Raw genomic sequence first — 17,496 nt, 5'->3', positions numbered from 1 at the left:
CCATCAGGGACTGACTGGTCCCCGTGTCTAGCTCCATTGATACTGGGATGCCATTGAGGAGCACTTTCATCATTATCGGTGGCGTCCTGGTGTATGAACTGTATACGTGCTCCACATGAACTCGCTGACCTTCAGCTTCCAGCGATTTCCCCCAGCGTTCACCTCTGCAATTTCTGCAGGTATTTTGCTCATCTCTGCAAACTCCGGCTGAGTGTGTGCTTCCACACCTCCAACATGAGCTGTTGTTTGAAACAAAAGGTCCCTTGCCAGTCGATCGTCCCTGACTGCCCCTATGACTGTCCTTGAATGCGCCATTAACAGGTGTTGATGGCCCCATTACTGGCCGCATTGTCCCTTGCAATGGCATGAATCGCCGTTCAGCTTGCCATTGTCTCTGTCGAACTACCCCTCTGGGTTCGACTACATGTCGGGGCATGCCCAACTGCCCTTGTCTGCCTGGAGAACTGTGTGCTGCTTTAACAATGTTGAATCTCTGTCCCAACCATTCCTTAACACAGTACCTCTCGTCTGTTCTGATAGTGGCCATGCTTTTCTCGTCGCCATTGATACGTCCTTACTATACAGTATAAATGTACACGAGGCCCATGCTTGAGAGAAGGTCAGTCTGTGACCTGTCCTTTATTCCTTAGCACTCAAGTGATGAAGGTGGGTGGAGCTTCCCCTTTCATACCTGAAGGTCCAGGTTAAGAGTGTCTCCCACCTAGTGATCATTGTTCTCACAGTGTACAACTTAGGTCAGATTATAGATGGGTTACAATGCTGGTTGAATACATGACATCAACCATCAAGCAAGGCTTGAAAAGGATAATGGAAGGCTCACTGCTGACTCGCCTATCCCGAGTCCTGCTTCGCTACCGCACGAGACCCCATTCGCTCACTGGGATCCCACCTGCTGAACTGCTCATGAAAAGAGCACTTAAGACAAGACTTTTGTTAGTTCATCCCGATCTACATGAACAGGTAGAGAGCAGGCGGCTCCAACAAAGTCAATATCATGATAGCGCAAATGTGTCACGTGAGATTGAAATCAATGATCCTGTATTTGTATTGAATTATGGACAAGGTCCCAAGTGGCTTCCCGGCACTGTTGGGGCCAAAGAGGGAAGCAGGTGTTTCGGGTCAAACTTTCAAATGGACTCATTCACCGGAAACACTTGGACCAAATCAAACTCAGATTCATGGACTATCCTGAGCAACCCACATTGACCCCCCAACATACATATTTCTTTGACCCCCCAACATACACACCAGTGGCAACCGGCACTGCGGTTGACCACAAAGCAGAACCCATCATCCATAGCAGCTCAGCAGGATTCACCACACTAGGCAGCCCAGCAAGGCCAACTGCACAGCAACCCAGCGAGGGCCCAACAGACGATTCACCAATAACAGCATTTGCCCCGAGACGATCAACCACGGCAAGAATGGCCCCAGATCGACTCACCTTGTAAATAGTTACACTGTTGACTTTGGGAGGGAGAGTGTTATTGTATATTTAAACTTGTATATATTCTGGAAAAGCCACCAGAGAGCTCATCCACTGTAGTCCCAAGGGATCCCATAATCCCTTTGGAGCACAGGTATTTAAGGAGGCCTCACAGGTTGGAGAGGCACTCTGGAGACCTGCAATAAAAGACTAAGGTCACACTTTACTTTGAGCTCACAGTGTTCAGTCTGGCTCTTTCTTCATACATAACATATATCCCAACTGAAGCACAAAGATAGCGGTACAAAAACTAGCAGCATTTTGGTGTCCTATATTGAAAGAAATCTCACTGCGCCAACACCAAGCGTACAGTATAACTGGGACATGTGTCAGGAGCCAGCCTGTGTCATGACTCACTTTAGTTAGCTTGGAGCACAGAGAAAGCTCACGAAATATTGCCTGCCTTTAAAATAAATATCCTCCCTTTTACACATTATTTTAGTTAAATGCAAGAAATGAGTGATCGAAACTCTGAATAGGGCAGCACACAGGATCACTTTAATCTCTGTTTCAAGTTGAAATTGAACCCAGTGCTCACTCTCCTGGTATTAACTGCTTGGTTTGAAAATACAAGAGTCTTTAAGTGAAAAGCCTATCAGACACATGTTTTCAGTTGCGATTATACATAAAGCAATGTGAAAATGATCTTGCTGCAGTTAGTATGAACTTAATGCAAAGCAAATTTCTAATAAGATGAATTTTTCTTTTCCAAAGTCTCTGCACATAACAATTCTGAAGAACAGTGTAATCTATCCCGAAAGTATTTGGTCATTCAATGCTTGTTGTTGCTGGCCTTGGCACCGTACATGGGGTGCAGTCTTCTGGGCTCAGAGTCAGTCAGGGTCTGGCAGGGGTACTATCGGATGCAAACCCTCATCTCTGGCCACAGTTATTTGAGGGATCTTAGCTTTCAGCCTTCAAGTACTGTGTTAACATTCCTCTCTACTGAGTGTAAATCTCCAGTCTGGGTGGCCCATTCCAAATCACTGATTCATTGCTTCTTTAGGAAATCCTTCACAACTACCTAAGTGTGTTTTTGGCTATTATTATTTGGCACCTCCCAAACCGTCTATTTCCAGTGGTTCTAGCCCATGAAATACATCCACATGGACCAGTCTGTCTATAATACTTGCATAGAAATCAAATTGCCCAATAACATGCAATCCTTGGACCAGAATGGACCCGTTCTGAGTTCACTTGACCAATGGATGGTTCACTTGGAGCTTTACACTGATTTACTAGCAACACAAGACATTTCTTCTGCTTAAGGATTCCCTGAAAAGGTAAACAGAGTTAAGTTAAGTTTAGATAAAATATATTCACACACAGAATGGTGAAAATGAAGATTAACCCATGCATGAAAGTGGAGGAACACAAGAACACAAAAAATAGGAGCAGGAGTAGGTCATTTGATCCCTCGAGCCTGCTCCGCCATTTAATAAGATCATGGCTGATCTGATCATGGACTGAGTTATACTGCCTGCTCCTCGTAACCCTTTATTCCCTTATCACTCAAAAATCTGTCTATCTCCGCTTTAAATATATTCAATGACCCAGCCTCCACAGCATTCTGGGGTAGAGAATTCCACAGATTTACAACCCTCTGAGAGCAGAAATTTCTCTTCATCTCAGTTTTAAATGGGCTTGTTCTGAGACCATGTCACCTAGTTTTAGTTTCCCCTATGAGTGGAAATATCCTCCCTGCATCCATCATGTCGAGCCCCCTCATTACCTTATACATTTCGATAAGATCACCTCTCATTCTTCTGAACTCCAATGAGTATAGGCCTAACCTGCTCAACCTACCCTCATAAGTCAACCCACTCATCTCTGGAATCAACCCAGTGAACCTTATCTGAACAGCCTCCAATGCAAGTATATCCCTCCTTAAATACGGAGACCAAAACTGTATGCAGTACTCTAGGTGTAGCCTCACCAATACCCTGTACAGTTGTAGCAGGACTTCTCTGCTTTTATACTCCATCCCTCTTGCAATAAATTTGCCTTCCTGATTACTTGCTGTACCTGCATACTCACTTTTTGTGTTTCAGGCACAATGACCCTCAGGTCCCTCTGTACTGAAGCACTTTGCAGTTCTACATCAAGAAAGTGATCAATATTTTTTGACAGGGTGCGAGAGATAAAAATAGAGTATGAACTCCATGACCTCTGGGATCAGCTGATGGCTGGAGATGGCCTTTTCTGGTGTTAGTGGTTCCTAATGATATTGGCGCTGGTTTGGTTAAGTGAGTCTAATGATGTGAAGAGGTCACCATGGACTCCTGGAGCTCGATTAGAAGGAAATTCCCAGAGGATTTTTAATTGCCTGCACTGGGAGTTATCCATTACTGGTGGTGTACCAGGCTGTATAGTCTAATTGTAGATTGGCCCCGATGGACTTTTCTCATACTCTCTTTGTATGGTCTTGTTTCTGATGTCCCTTCTGGCCCTTTGTGTTGCTAACCCAGAGTTCAGATTCTCTCCAATTCACTTCCAGGCAGTCTGACACTCTAGTGGGCTGTAAGGTCTATACGTTGTTTTTAAAAAAAACAGGCCACCAATGAGATGTTTTTTCCAGTCCTTGTGGCCACTGCTTGAATTGGATATATATTGAAGGATTCTTGAAATATCATAGGGGCGACTGTAAGAATTCAGCAAAAACATACTTTTGGACTTAAGTTTTGGACATTGCTTGGACATATTTTCTGTTACTGCAGATGAGCCGAGCAGCCTGACTTAGAACAAGTCCAAACATGTTCCACAGGAATACACATCAGGTGGACAGGAATGAATCAATGGCTGAAATGGCAGGAATGGTTGATGGATAGGCCCTTTGACATGCAATCAGTGAGAGATCAAGCAGATTGGTTGGTGCTCAGGACACAAAGGAAGCTATTCGACCACCCAGACTGGTCGGAGCCTTATTGAGGAAATGACCAGTAACAAAGGAACAGGTCGAGGACATTGATTTTGCTCTTTCAGTTGTACTGCCTCAGGCGAAAGAACAATTAAACTTTTGGCGCAAGAAAAAGCATTTTGCAGGTATAAGAGTGGCAGTTTGCAGTCATCTCTCTCTCTCTCTCTCTCCCCTCTTCTACGCTTGCTTGCATTGCTCAATGCAGAGGGACTGAGCATTCTGTCTGGGATGGAGAGAAGAAACACCACCTACGAGCAAAGAGAGCCTCGCTATTTTGACTGGGAAGCTGACCTTGAGATTGGAATTGAATACCACAGATTGGTACAGAAACAGAAGATATGCCTCATTGGGAGAAGCAGCAAGTAAGCCAGAGGGGTAATTGGTGAGCATTTGTCCCAGCCCACACATCTTTAAGACCACCGCAGAGTGTGAAAGGGTGTTGTGTGTCCTAACTAAGCCTTAGGGGTTTTAGTGGGGAGGTTTTAGCATGGATCGTAAGCGTACGCACAATTCTGTTGGACAAATTCAGAGGTGCACTTTTGAATCCAAGCAGGGGTATTTTAGATGTGGGTACTTCGTGTTAGGGGCCTGTTCAGATGGGCCAGGGTGTGTGTTGTACTGTGTTTTGTTTGTTTAACACCACCAGGGTGTGTTTTACTAGATGCAGGAGTGTGCTAGATGTGAATAAAAGCATTATGATGGTTGAGACCGAAATATCTGGCTGTAACTTGTATTTCTGTTCACCACTAAAATTCCGGTGTCTAGAACTGTTGTAAGGGGGGTGATTCGAAACTACCAAGGGCAAAACCACTTACAGATGTAACGAGCAGGGTGGATAAGGGGGAACCAGTGAATGTGGTGCATTTCGATTTCCAGAAGGCATTCACTAAGGTGCCACATAAAAGGTTACTGCACAAGATAAAAGTTCACAGGGTTGGGGGTAATATATTAGCATGGATAGAGGATTAGCTAACTAACAGAAAACAGAGAGTCGGGATAAATGCGTCATTTTCTGGTTGGCAAACAGTAACTAATGGGGTGCCACAGGGATCAGTGCTGGGCCCCCAACTATTTACAATCTATATTAATGACTTGGATGAAGAGACCGAGTGTAATGTTGCCAAGTTTGCTGATGATACAAAGATTGGAGGGAAGCAAATTGTGAGGAGGACACAAAAAATCTGCAAAGGGATATAGACAGGCTAAGTGAGGGGCAGAAATTTGGCAGATGGAGTATAATGTGGGAAAATGTGAGGTTATTCACTTTGGCAGAAAAAATAGAAAAGCAAATTATAATTTAAATGGAGAAAAATTGCAAAGTGCTGCAGTACAGAGGGACCTGAGGGTCCTTGTGCATGAAACACAAAAGGTTAGTATGCAGGTACAGCAAGAAATCAGGAAGGCAATTTCCTTCTAATCAAGCTCCAGGAGTCAATGGTGACCTCTTCACATCACTAGACCCACTTAACCAAACCAGCCCCAATATCATTAGGAACCACTAACACCAGAAAAGGCCATCTCCGGCCATCAGCTGATCCCAGAGGTCATGGAGTTCATACTCTATTTTTATCTCTCGCACCCTGTCAAAAAATATTGATCACTTTCTTGAATGTAAAACTGCAAAGTGCTTCAGTACAGAGTGATCTGGGAGTCCTTGTGCATGAAATACAAAACGTGAGGATGCAGGTACAGCAAGTAATCAGGAAGGCAAATTGAATGTTGGCCTTTTTTGCAAGAGGGATAGAGTGTAAAACCGGAGAGAAGTCCTGCTACAACTGTACAGAGTATTGGTGAGGCCACACCTGGAGTACTGCGTACAGTTTTGGTCTCCGTATTTAAGGAAGGATATATTTGCATTGGAGGCTGTTCAGAGAAGGTTCACCAGGTTGATTCTGGAGATGAGGGGGTTGACTTATGAAGATAGGTTGAGTAGGTTGGGCCTATGCACATTGGAGTTCAGAAGAATGAAGGTGATCTTATTGAAACATATAAGAAATTAAGGGAGCTAGACAAGGTGGATGCAGAGAGGATATTTCCCCTCATAGAGGAAACTAAAACTCGGGGACATAGTCTCAGAATAAGGGGCCACTCATTTAAAACTGAGATGAGGAGGAATTTGTTATCTCAGAGTGTTGTAAATCTATGGAATTCTCTGCCCCAGAATGCTGTGGAGGCTGGGTCATTGAATATATTTAAGGCGGAGATAGACAGATTTTTGAGTGATAAGACAATAAAAGGTTTATGGGAAGCAGGCAGGGAAGTGGAACTGAGTCCATGATCAGATCAGGCATGATCTTATTAAATGGCGGAGCAGACTCGAGGGGCCAAATGGCCTACTCCTGCTCCTATTTCTTATGTTCTTACGTTCTTATGAATCTTCTGTTTTCCTCCATACATTGGTCACACACTTGTACTCACACTTGTCCTCATGGCCCTGTCACGCTAACCAGCACTGGGCAGCTGGTTGTTTGAGGAGTATTACACGTACCATTGGGGTATTCATTGATTGGATTCATGCGCTGAGTTTGTTGAAACCATGAAGTATGAAAACGCCACATTGAGTCCAAGAAACATGAGTCAATTGGCTTGGCTGGTGCTAATCGTTAACCCAAACGTGAATACTGCCCCATTTCCACAAAGACCGGAACTATATTGGGTCGGTGTTAGACCACTGGAGACAGGAACTATACCGGGTGGGGTTGGATTTAGGCCTGTGTTCAGTGGGTGATGAAGATTGAAGTAACTCCAGGCTTCTACACTGCTGGATGATGTCACCGCAATGAGTCACTTCAGATCAACACACTGAGTAACTCCTGAATCAAGTGTTTTCAGAACAAAACATGACTTCGTGTGGAAGTAATGCAGCAGATAGATGCAGAGCTGAGCCAATAATAAATATACTCCGTGAATGTTTAGCTCAGCTCAAATATTTTGTCAATAAGGTCACCCGCCCATAGCCTTTGCATAAAACTGTTTGCTCCGGATAATATCCATTGCTCAGTTACACATCTGTGGCAGATTTTTCACAGTTCATCCAGGAAAAACTTTAATATAACTCCAGAATTAAATTGCCTCATAGCCATGTCTCAATCCCAAACTATTCCATTGCCCCACTCTCCCTGTATTAATCCCACCACCCCATGCTGTCCCCATAGCCTTGCTACAAATATATATGTAATTTTCCTTTTAAAATGCAATGGTCTCTGCTTCAACCACACCCTGTGGTAACAGATTCTGTGCATCAACAACCCTCTGTGTAAAGATTTTTTTCCTAATCACTCTCTCTTCGTGAGAATGTTATATTCATGGTTCCTCGTCATTAATACCTCAACCAGAGGAAAGTCAATCCCCATAATTTAAAAAAATCTCAATTAAATATTCTCTGCCCTGTTGGAAAAGGTTCCAAGGTCTTAAGTCTCTACTCGTCACTTTAGTTTCCCATCCTGGCATCGTCCTGGTGAATCTACACTGTATGCTCTCTATGGTTTTAACTTCCTTTCTATAATGGGGCTCCCAAAACTGCACACTGTCTCGAACTGTGGCCTAATCAATGAATTATACAAATTTATTACTGCTTTAATCTTGCACTTAAAAGTCCCTATTTTAAAAAAACAAAATGCTGCTTGCCTTTTTGTAATTTTATCTGCCAGCATTTACAGTTTCACTGCATTATGTGTTGGCCCCGAGATCTCTCTGCTGCTCCACTCTCTGTCTTCCCACTGAGTTTATATCTCCACTGTCACTGCATCAATAGTCTCATAATGTGGATCAAGTTTCCTGTGCCTGCATTCTGTGAAGATATTCAAAGCCCCCACCGTCAGACCCATTCACCCCGCTCTGACCAGACCTTTCGTTCCTCTAGTGTACTTCCAGTATCAGTTTTGTGTAATTCACTATTTGATAACAGCAGTCTGATATTACAACACTTGCAGTATTACTAGGGGCAGAGTCACACTTGGCCAAATGCTCTGACCTACCCTGTGGAATTAGTAGCCCCAGGTATGTTGGACTGGCCCGAAGACCAACAAGAGCAAAGTTGGCAGCTGATGGCAAGTGTTTGAGAGCTTGACGGAAGAACCGTGTAGAATGGTGATTTAGAAAGAACTTGCATTTAAATAGTATATTTCACATCCATACGAGATCCCAAAGCTAATTAAATACTTTTGAAGTGTAGCCATTGTTGTAATGTAGAAAATGCAGCAGCCAATTTGGCACAGCAATCTTCCAGAGAGTGACCAAATAATCTGTCATGTTGGTTGAAAGATACATGTTGGCCCTAGGGCACAGGGAAGAACCTGCTGTATGCCTCCTAAAGTGCTACATGACGGTGAAGATAGAAACAGTTATTGATTTCAATCTATAGCTGACGGCACCAGTAATAATTCCGGCCAAACTCTGGCCCCAGAGATTCTGTGACCGACCCGCAGACAACCCGGATCGAATACAAAGCGCAAAATATCCGCTCTTCTCTGAAGAGCCCCGCATGGGTTAGTTGCAGAAAAGAGCAAGAGTCTCACTCATCCCAGTGTCCTGACATCTCCTGGTCACTGCATTTTGTTCCAAACAAGGTCATCGGAACGGGAGAGGTGCCTTTCACCCGGCCACTGTTTGCGCAGTCATCGATCTGGTGATCAGTGATCGATCATCACACGGAGACAGCTTATACTCGCATACCTTGCACTCGTATATCTTGCACTCATATAAAAGCAAAATATTGTGGATGCTGGAAATCTTAAATAACACAAAATGCTGGAAATACTCAGCAGGTCAGACAGCATCTGTGGAGAGAGAAACAGAGTTGAGGTTTCATCAGAACTGCCGTCCAACCTCATGAAAGGTCATTGACCTGAAACAGTACATTTTATTGTCGCCTTTTTTCCCCCCAGACACATTTGTCAATTGGGACATTCACTGGTCCAGCTTCTGACACTTATAAAACTGACAACATGATGGAAATGTTAGACCTGACATTTTGTGGCCAATAACAGAGACACATTTCGAATTAAGCATATGGAACCGTGTATCTATCTATATACACACCCACATGTATAATATATGCGCGCAGAATTGGATGAAATGTTTCAACCCATTGTCAGGTAGCGGGGTGGGTAATCTCGTCCTGTGGCAACTTCCATTGGCTTAACCGTTGTTCGGAAAAGCAATGTGTGCTTCGGAAAAGTTCTCTCTTCTGCATTGTGCAACTGGACTCGGACTCGATCCGTATTCGATTGTTGCTTTGCCCGGAGAGGCGGAAGGAAGCCTGCGACTATGAAAGGCGTTGGCTGGGCTATTGCTGTCACTATATGCGTAGCCGGCCTGTGGCTTAGCGCTCTCGGGGCAAAGCTGCAGCTCACGGGAAGGGGATGGCATCCAGGCTTTTGTCGTTGCTCACAGTCACATGAGTGTCGGCTGGGTTTACACCGTGCAGGTACTGTGTGGGGTTTGAGCTCCGTACATTGCCCCCCGTTCCCTCCTGCCTGCTGTTTGCCGCTTGCCTTTCCCTCTTGCAGAACGGGGAAGGAATCCCGATGTGAAGTTCTGTCACTCCTGGCCCCACATTTGTCTCATGGCTCGCAAATAGGTTGAACCCAAATGGGCGAGAGTTGCCGCATATCCTAGCTGATGAACGTGGAACTGGTAACTATGTTTCTCACTCCACAGATGCTGCCTGACCTGCTGAGTATTTCCAGCAATTTCTGTCTTTACCCTGCCCGCTCTCCCCTGTATTCGTGGTCTAAATCGGGATCTCACCGATATACTAGCTTGTTTCGTTTGAGAGACTTTAGGAATTGAGGAATTTATACACGATTCTAATTTTTCTTTCAATTTATCAGTGGAGAAATCGCGCATGTGGGGCCGAGTAATTTCCAATAATGCGCTGAACTCGGGGTGAATAATCTGTTATTTCACCTTCTGTGAGGAGATGCCATTAAATCCCGAATCCTTCCAAACCCCCAGAGTTGTGCCTTGTGACGGGAGATTCCTGTTATTCCTTTGCCTATTTACCAATATCAGGTGAAACACACGGCCCAGTCTGTCTGTCTGGCGGCTGGTTTTATTTCGTTGCCTGCTGATGTTGACGGCTCAGAAAGCAGCAACCACAGATTGAGGTTCGTTTCAAAACGGAATGAGGCGATTTAAAAATAACCTTTTCACAAACGACCTGTTTGTCCGTTATGTTCATTTCTAACCATTTCTGTTTATTGCAGTGAGATTGAGAACTACAAATAGAGATGGAAGAATTTCAGAAATCCGTTTATTTTTATAATGGATTTAAATAACTATAAACATCCCAGAGTGGAGAGCTAAATCAGGGTATAATGTGAACCGTGTTTATTGATGTTTTAATGCATTTATTTATCAGAATCAAGCGAGTGCAAAATAAACCCTGGACAGCAGTACGTGTCCATCCCTTGTAGTATGGAAGCTGGTGTTGGCTTTATAGAGACCCAATGTAGACCAGAAGCACAGACATTGTACCCTCGCGCATACATTTAAGATGCTATATAAATGCAAGTTATTGGAGTTGTGACAGGCTCTCCCGAACCCCCTGGGACTGACAAACACTTTGCACATCCCTAAATCCCGAGTCTGAGCCTCTTCAAGATTCCAGGTATTTGGAAATTCCGTGAACTAAATTCGGAGAGACCATGAAAAAAAACCATGGAACAAAACGGAAATGAAATGACGCTGGGAATAAAGTGGATCGGATTCCCAGCATTGGCTGTTCCTGAGATGGGTTTGCTCAGCTAACGGGATTACAAGTTTCGGGGTTTTATCTGCTCGCTTTCCTTCGTTTCCTCCTGAGCTCCACACGATTCATCGCCTGTTTGTTGACGGACCGGTGCGAATTTTCACATCGCTCTAATATTTGCCCTCCCTGCACAATGTCGTGTGGATAAAACCGCTGCCGAACTTCTCATCCGCTCGCAGTAGATTTCTCCCCTGGGGACCCGGTGCTGTCTGTTCTCGCCTGTCGTGTGTGTGGATTCGGTGGAGTGTTTACTTGCTTTGAGCGGCGCCTCCTCTCGCTCTTTTCCTGTGTGTGTGTGTGTCTGTATCTGTAGCTCGGTCTACCCTGTGCAGCCCGGTCCGATCCGTTCTCTGTCGGTCTCCACCGTGCCAGTGTCCCGGCGATGGCTCCACGCTCTCACTCACGCTCCCTCCTGCTCAGGATCGCTTGTCTTCTCATCATCAACGGTGTCCGGGTCCGAGCACACGGTCAGTCCAGTCACAGAACCTCTGATAATGAGAGTTTGCCAGCAGCAAGCGCCGTCTCATTCATTGCAAACTGTCATTTCTCGCTGTGATTTGTGTCAAATTAAATTGTTTTCAAAAGTAATTTTTTGATAAGTTGCACAGCTGCAACTTTGTCCAATAAGATTGTCACTTTATAACGTGATTTTTTTTCATTTTGAAGTATTTATCCAATTTCCCTTTTGAAAGTTATTATTGAATCTGCTTCCACCGCCCTTTCAGGCAATGTATACCAGATCAGGAAAAACTCGCTGCATAAAAAAAAAATCTCCTCTCCCCTCTGGTTCTTTTACCAATGATCTTAAATCTGTGTCCTCTGGTTAAGGACCCTCTCCTGCCACTGGAAACAGTTTCTCCTTAATTACTCTTTCAAACCCCTACATAATTTTGAATACCTCTATTAAATCTCCCCTTAATCTTCTCTGCTCCAAGGAGAACAATACTAGTTTCTCTAGTCTCTTCCCTCATCCTTGGTACCATTCTAGTAAATCTTCTCTGCACCCTTTCCAAGGCCTATGGCTATTTAATAGGATCCTAATCCATGAATATAGTTTAGATCATAGGTACAGTAGGCCATTCAGCCCCTCGAGCCTGTTCCGACATTCAATTTGATCATGGTTGATCTCTAACTTAATTCCATCTACACAACTTTGTTCTGTAACCCTTAATACCCTTCACTAACAAAAATCTATCAAACTTGGCTTTGAAATCTCAATTGACCTCCAGCCTTACCAGCTTTTTGGGAGAATGAGTTCCAGATTTCCACTACCCTTTGTGTGAAGTGCTTGCTGAGATCATCCCTGAACAGCCTAGCTCTAATTTGAAGGTTATGCCCCCTTGTTCTGGACTCCCCCCACCAGAGGAAATCGTTTTTCTCTATCTATATATCAACTCCTTTTAATCATCTTAAACACCTCAATTATATCACTCCTTAATCATTTACATTCGAGGAAATTCAAGCCTAGTCTATGCAACCCATCGTCATAATTTAACCCTTTTAGGACTACTGTGTAGGTCCATCTTTCTTAAGGAATTTGTATTGTAATAAAGTGGCTATAATTTAATATAAACTTTTTTGATTTTTTTTTAAGTTGCTAAGCAAGCTAGGCATTGATTTATTAATCTTTCTGACCAGAACCAAACCGTGTTGTGCTGAGTCCAAAGTATTTATTGAATTGCAAAAAGTTTCTGAGATCAAAATGGGTTAATGAAGAACATGAAGTTTCATGACCTGATCTTGCACCTGATTTGCTTTACACCTTTGCATGTACTATCAACTTAAAGGTTTCCATTTATTGCATATTTGATGCCTGTTCTATGCTATCATTTTATTTTGAAATCCAATTTACAAAAAAACAAACTTTAATATATAGCTTGTAAAAAAAAACAAGCAGGAAACTATATTTGTGAACTAGAAAGAATGAATTGCATTCTTAGAGCGCCTTTCACAACCTCAGGATGTCACAACATGCTTTACTGCCAATGAGAGGTGTAGTCGCTGTTGTAATGTAGGAAATGTGGCAGCCAATTTGCACACAGCAAGGCCTCATAAACAGTAATGTGATCATGACCAGATAATCTATTTTTAGTGATGTTGGTTGAAGGATATTGGCCAGGACACCAGGGAGAACTCTCCTGCTCTTCTTTGAATAGTGTCATGGGATCTTGACAGAAGGGGCCTCGGTTTTACATCCCATCCAAAAGATGGCACTCTGACAGCGCAGCTCTGGCTCAGTACTGCATTGGAGTACCAGCCTAGATTTTGTGCTAAAGTCTCTGGAGTTGGCCTTAACCCATGACCTTCTGACCTACAATATTATGTAAAGTATGGAAAATATCTATTATTACAAAATAAAAATTGAAAAAGGCAAATGTGATTATTTATCCAATTATTTCGATTAGTCAAATTGTTGATGGGCTCAGAATGAGGGGACATAGATGAGATTAAATTAAGATTTTGGGGAGAGATAGCAGGATAGATTTTCTTTACAATGGTGTGAGGCTGTGGAATCACTCAGAATTTGTGATTGAAGCAGAGACCATGGCAACATTTAAGAACAGATTATAGAGGTGGCTGAATGAAATGGAAATAGAGAGATATAGGAACAGGGCAGTTCCATGGGATTAGGGCACTGCTCCTATGGAGCACGAACTAGTTGGGCCGAATGGCCTGTTTCTCGGTTGTAAATTCTGTGTAATTCAGAACCCGAGCCTTTTACCTCTTTTACACTTCCTTCTCCCGCTTTTTCTCTCTTTCCCTCCCTTGTCAATATTTAATGTGTTGTAACACTGTTGTGAAACGCCTTGGGACATTCTATTATGTTAAAGGTGCTATATAAATAAAAGTTATAATTAATAATAATTGTATGTTTCAGTTAAACTAAAAGCCATCTTACACTCTTTTTTATAAATAGAATCTCTCCCTATAGAACCGAAATGGGAGGGTGGAGAGTGTTAAGTCCTTACTCTAATGTACTGACTTACACAAGACACATGCTGAAGTCAAGGTCACTCAGGACCTGCACCTTTAATTCCAGCTCTCCAGTGCTGCACTTGCCTGAGACCTCCCTTTATATACCACAGTGGGACAGGTATGGAGTGTCTCCTGCAAGTGCACGCCTGGTGGTAGGGTATGCTTATTGTTACAGGTCATATCCAATTACAGTCATAAATAGCATGGTAAGATACAGTTATATACAGTAGTGTGAGATACATGACATCACCCTCCCCCAAGGTCTTTTTGCCTTTATAGATTCAGTCTCTCAGGTGGTCTGCGCTCTCGCGTGGAGTGTCTTAGTGTGGTTCAGTTGTTTGCCTTGGTGCCTGTTTTTCGTTCGGTATGATTGCTGGTATCTCGCCTGGGCTGTCTGTTGAGGCTGCCCTTTCCTCAGGTTGTTCTACCTGTCTGTCCATCAGGTGTGGTGTGAGTTCCACATTGTAGTCTGCCTCTGGTTCTTCAGTGTGATCAGTGAATCTACTTCTTACTTGGTCTACATGCCTCCGGCAGGTTTGGCCATTGTCCATTTGTACAACCAGTAGCCTGTTTCCCTCTTTGTCTGTTACTGTCTCTGCAAGTCATTTGGAACCCCGGCCATAATTTTAGCACAAATACTTTGTCCCCTATCTCATTCCACCTCCCCTTCGAATGTCAGTCATGGTACTCAGTTAGCTTTTGACGCTTAGCCTCAACAATTTCATGCATGTCTGGGAGGATTAACGAGAGCCTGGTCTTTAAGGTTCGTTTCATCAATAGTTGCGTGGGGGGGAACCCCAGTCAACGAATGCGGATGAGATCTGTATGCCAGCAGCAGTCGCGACAGGCAGCTCTGCAGCGTGTGACCCTGGATTCTGAGCATGCCTTGTTTAATGATCTGCACTGTTCGCTCCACCTGGCCATTGGAGGCTGGCTTGAAAGGTGCCGTCTTAACGTGATTTATACCGTGGTCAACTATAAAATCGTGAAATTCTGCGCTGGTGAAGCATGGACCATTATCACTGACCAATATGTCAGGAATGCCGTGCATTGCAAACATGGTTCTATGGCTCTCCACAGTGATGGAGGTGGTGCTCGAGTTTAAAATGGTGCACGTGATTCATTTTGAAAATGCATCAACGACTACGATGAACATTTTGCCTATTAATGGGCCCGCATAGTCTACATGTGCCCGCAACCATGGTTTGGTGGGCCAGGGCCAGGGGTTTAGGGGGGCCTTCCTGGGGGCATTACTGAGTTGGGCACAAATGGTGCACCAATGGACGCAGAGCCCCAAGTCCGCGTCAATGCCAGGCCACCAGACATGAGATCTGGCTATGGCCTTCATAAGGACGATCCCTAGGTGCTCGCGATGGAGCTCCCGGACAAACGCCTCCCTGCCTCATAAGGGCATAACTACTCGGCTGCCCCACATCAGGCAGTCTGCCTGTAGTGAGAGTTCATGCATGCGCCTCTGGAAGGGTTTGACCTCCTCGGGGCAGGCATCGCAAGCCTCTGCCCAGTTACCAGTTAAAACGCATCCTTTAACTCAAGATAACGTGGGGTCGTTGGTCGTCCAGGCTCTGATTTGGCGAGCCGTCATGGGCGAACCTGTGGATTCAAAGGCATTGATTGCCATGACCATCTCACAGTCCTATTCGTCGGACCCTTCTGTGGTCACCAGGGGTAGCCTGCTAAGCGCCTCGGCACAGTTGTCTGTGCCTTATCGTGTAGTTGTAAGCCGCCAGCATGAGTGCCCACTGCTGAATGCACGCTGAGGTGTTGCTGTTGATTGCCTTGCACTCGGATAGTAGGGTCGTGAGGGGTTTGTGGCCAGTTTCTAACGCAAACTTGGCCCCGAAAAGGTATTGGTGCATCTTTTTGACACCGTACACGCACGCAAGCGCTTCCTTCTCAACCATACCGTACCCGCGCTCCGCCCGCAAAAGTGACCTGGAGGCATAAGCAACGGGCTGCAATTTACCCGCATCATTGACGTGCTGTATAATGCACCTGACCCTCTACGCTGACGCATCACACGTAAGGACTAACTTTTTACCTGGGTCAAAAAAGGCTAAAACACTCTTGGAACATAGAAGGTTGTGTGGCTTATTGAAGGCGCGTTCTTGGGCGTCGCCCCAAAACCAATCGCACCCCTTTCTGAGTAGCACGTGGAGAGGCTCCAGCAGCGATAGGGGACAAAGTGTTTGTGCGGAATATAGCAGCTGCCAACCTGATGCCGAATGGGCATCGATTGTACACAAAATGGCCTCGATGTGTGTTGATGGTGGTGAGTAGCTTAGACTCTTCGGTCAGTTCTTGCATCATATACGCAGATGTGAGGTCAAGTTTCAAGAAAAGTTTTCCTCCAGCCAACGTGGCAAATAGGTCCTGTGCTCTGGGCCTGCCAAGAACGTCTGTGCGACCAGCGTTGCTGCCTCTAGAGTCAAGTTCTTAGTCTCTATAAGCTTTCGGAATATGCCTGCGTGGCCTATTCCTTCAATAAAAAAGTCTCTCAGTACTTCTCTCCTTAGTTCATCGGGGAACTCACATGAACTAGCCAGCCTCCGAAGTTCTGCCACGAAGTCGGGTATGCTTTGGCCCACACAGCGTCTGTAGTTGTAGAACCTGTGTCTGGCCATGTGTAGGCTCCTCGCTGGCTTCAGGTGGTCTCTCACCAGTGTGCTCAACTCCTCAAATGACTTGCTGGTTTCTCGGGTGCCAGCAGGTCTTTCATTAAAGCGTATGTTTTCGAGCCACAGCTGGTCAAGAGATGGGCTCTTCTCTTGTCTGCCTTATCGTCGCCCAGCCAGTCTTTGGTCACAAAGCTTTGCTGGAGCCTTTCTATAAAGTCATCCCAATTGTCTCCAGCATTGTATTTCTCATCTGAGCTGATGGTAGCCATTCTGTGGATCCCATAACTCATCGCCACTGTTAAGTCCTGACTCTAATGTACTGACTTACACGAGACACATGCTGAAGTCAAGGTCACTCAGGACCTGCACCTTTAATTCCAGCTCTCCAGTGCTGCACTTGCCTGAGACCTCCCTTTATATACCACAGTGGGACAGGTATGGAGTGTCTCCTGCAAGTGCACCCCTGGTGGTAGGTATGCTTATTGTTACAGGTCATATCCAGTTACAGTCATGAATAGCATGGTAAGATACAGTTATATCCAGTAATGTGAGATACATGACAGAGAGTAAAATAATTTCAACAGCTATAGCTCAACATTTATAATAAGGCTGCACAGGGAGGGACTGAAAGGGTTAGGGTGGAGGTCACCTGGCAGAGGATTGGAGTGAAGGGACTGTTCAGCCACCTAAGGACTCACCTTAAAAG

The 17,496-nt window shown here is 44.7% G+C and overlaps 1 protein-coding gene across 1 annotated transcript in view; it reads left to right on the top strand.

Moving 5' to 3' along the window:
• Positions 1–11,560: 11,560 nt before the first annotated feature.
• The window catches only part of susd5 (sushi domain containing 5), a 227,277-nt gene continuing 221,341 nt past the window's right edge, over positions 11,561–17,496 (top strand). Inside the window, exon 1 of the mRNA XM_070874416.1 lies at positions 11,561–11,645. Within this exon, the coding sequence (XP_070730517.1) occupies positions 11,561–11,645 (85 nt within the window). The remainder of the gene's footprint in view (positions 11,646–17,496) is intronic.

The sequence above is a fragment of the Pristiophorus japonicus genome, chromosome 1 (assembly GCF_044704955.1).
Source record: "Pristiophorus japonicus isolate sPriJap1 chromosome 1, sPriJap1.hap1, whole genome shotgun sequence".
In the NCBI taxonomy this organism is placed as follows: Eukaryota; Metazoa; Chordata; class Chondrichthyes; family Pristiophoridae; genus Pristiophorus; species Pristiophorus japonicus.
The sequence above is the reverse complement of the archived record's forward strand: the minus strand, read 5'-3'. Positions and strand labels throughout refer to the sequence as shown.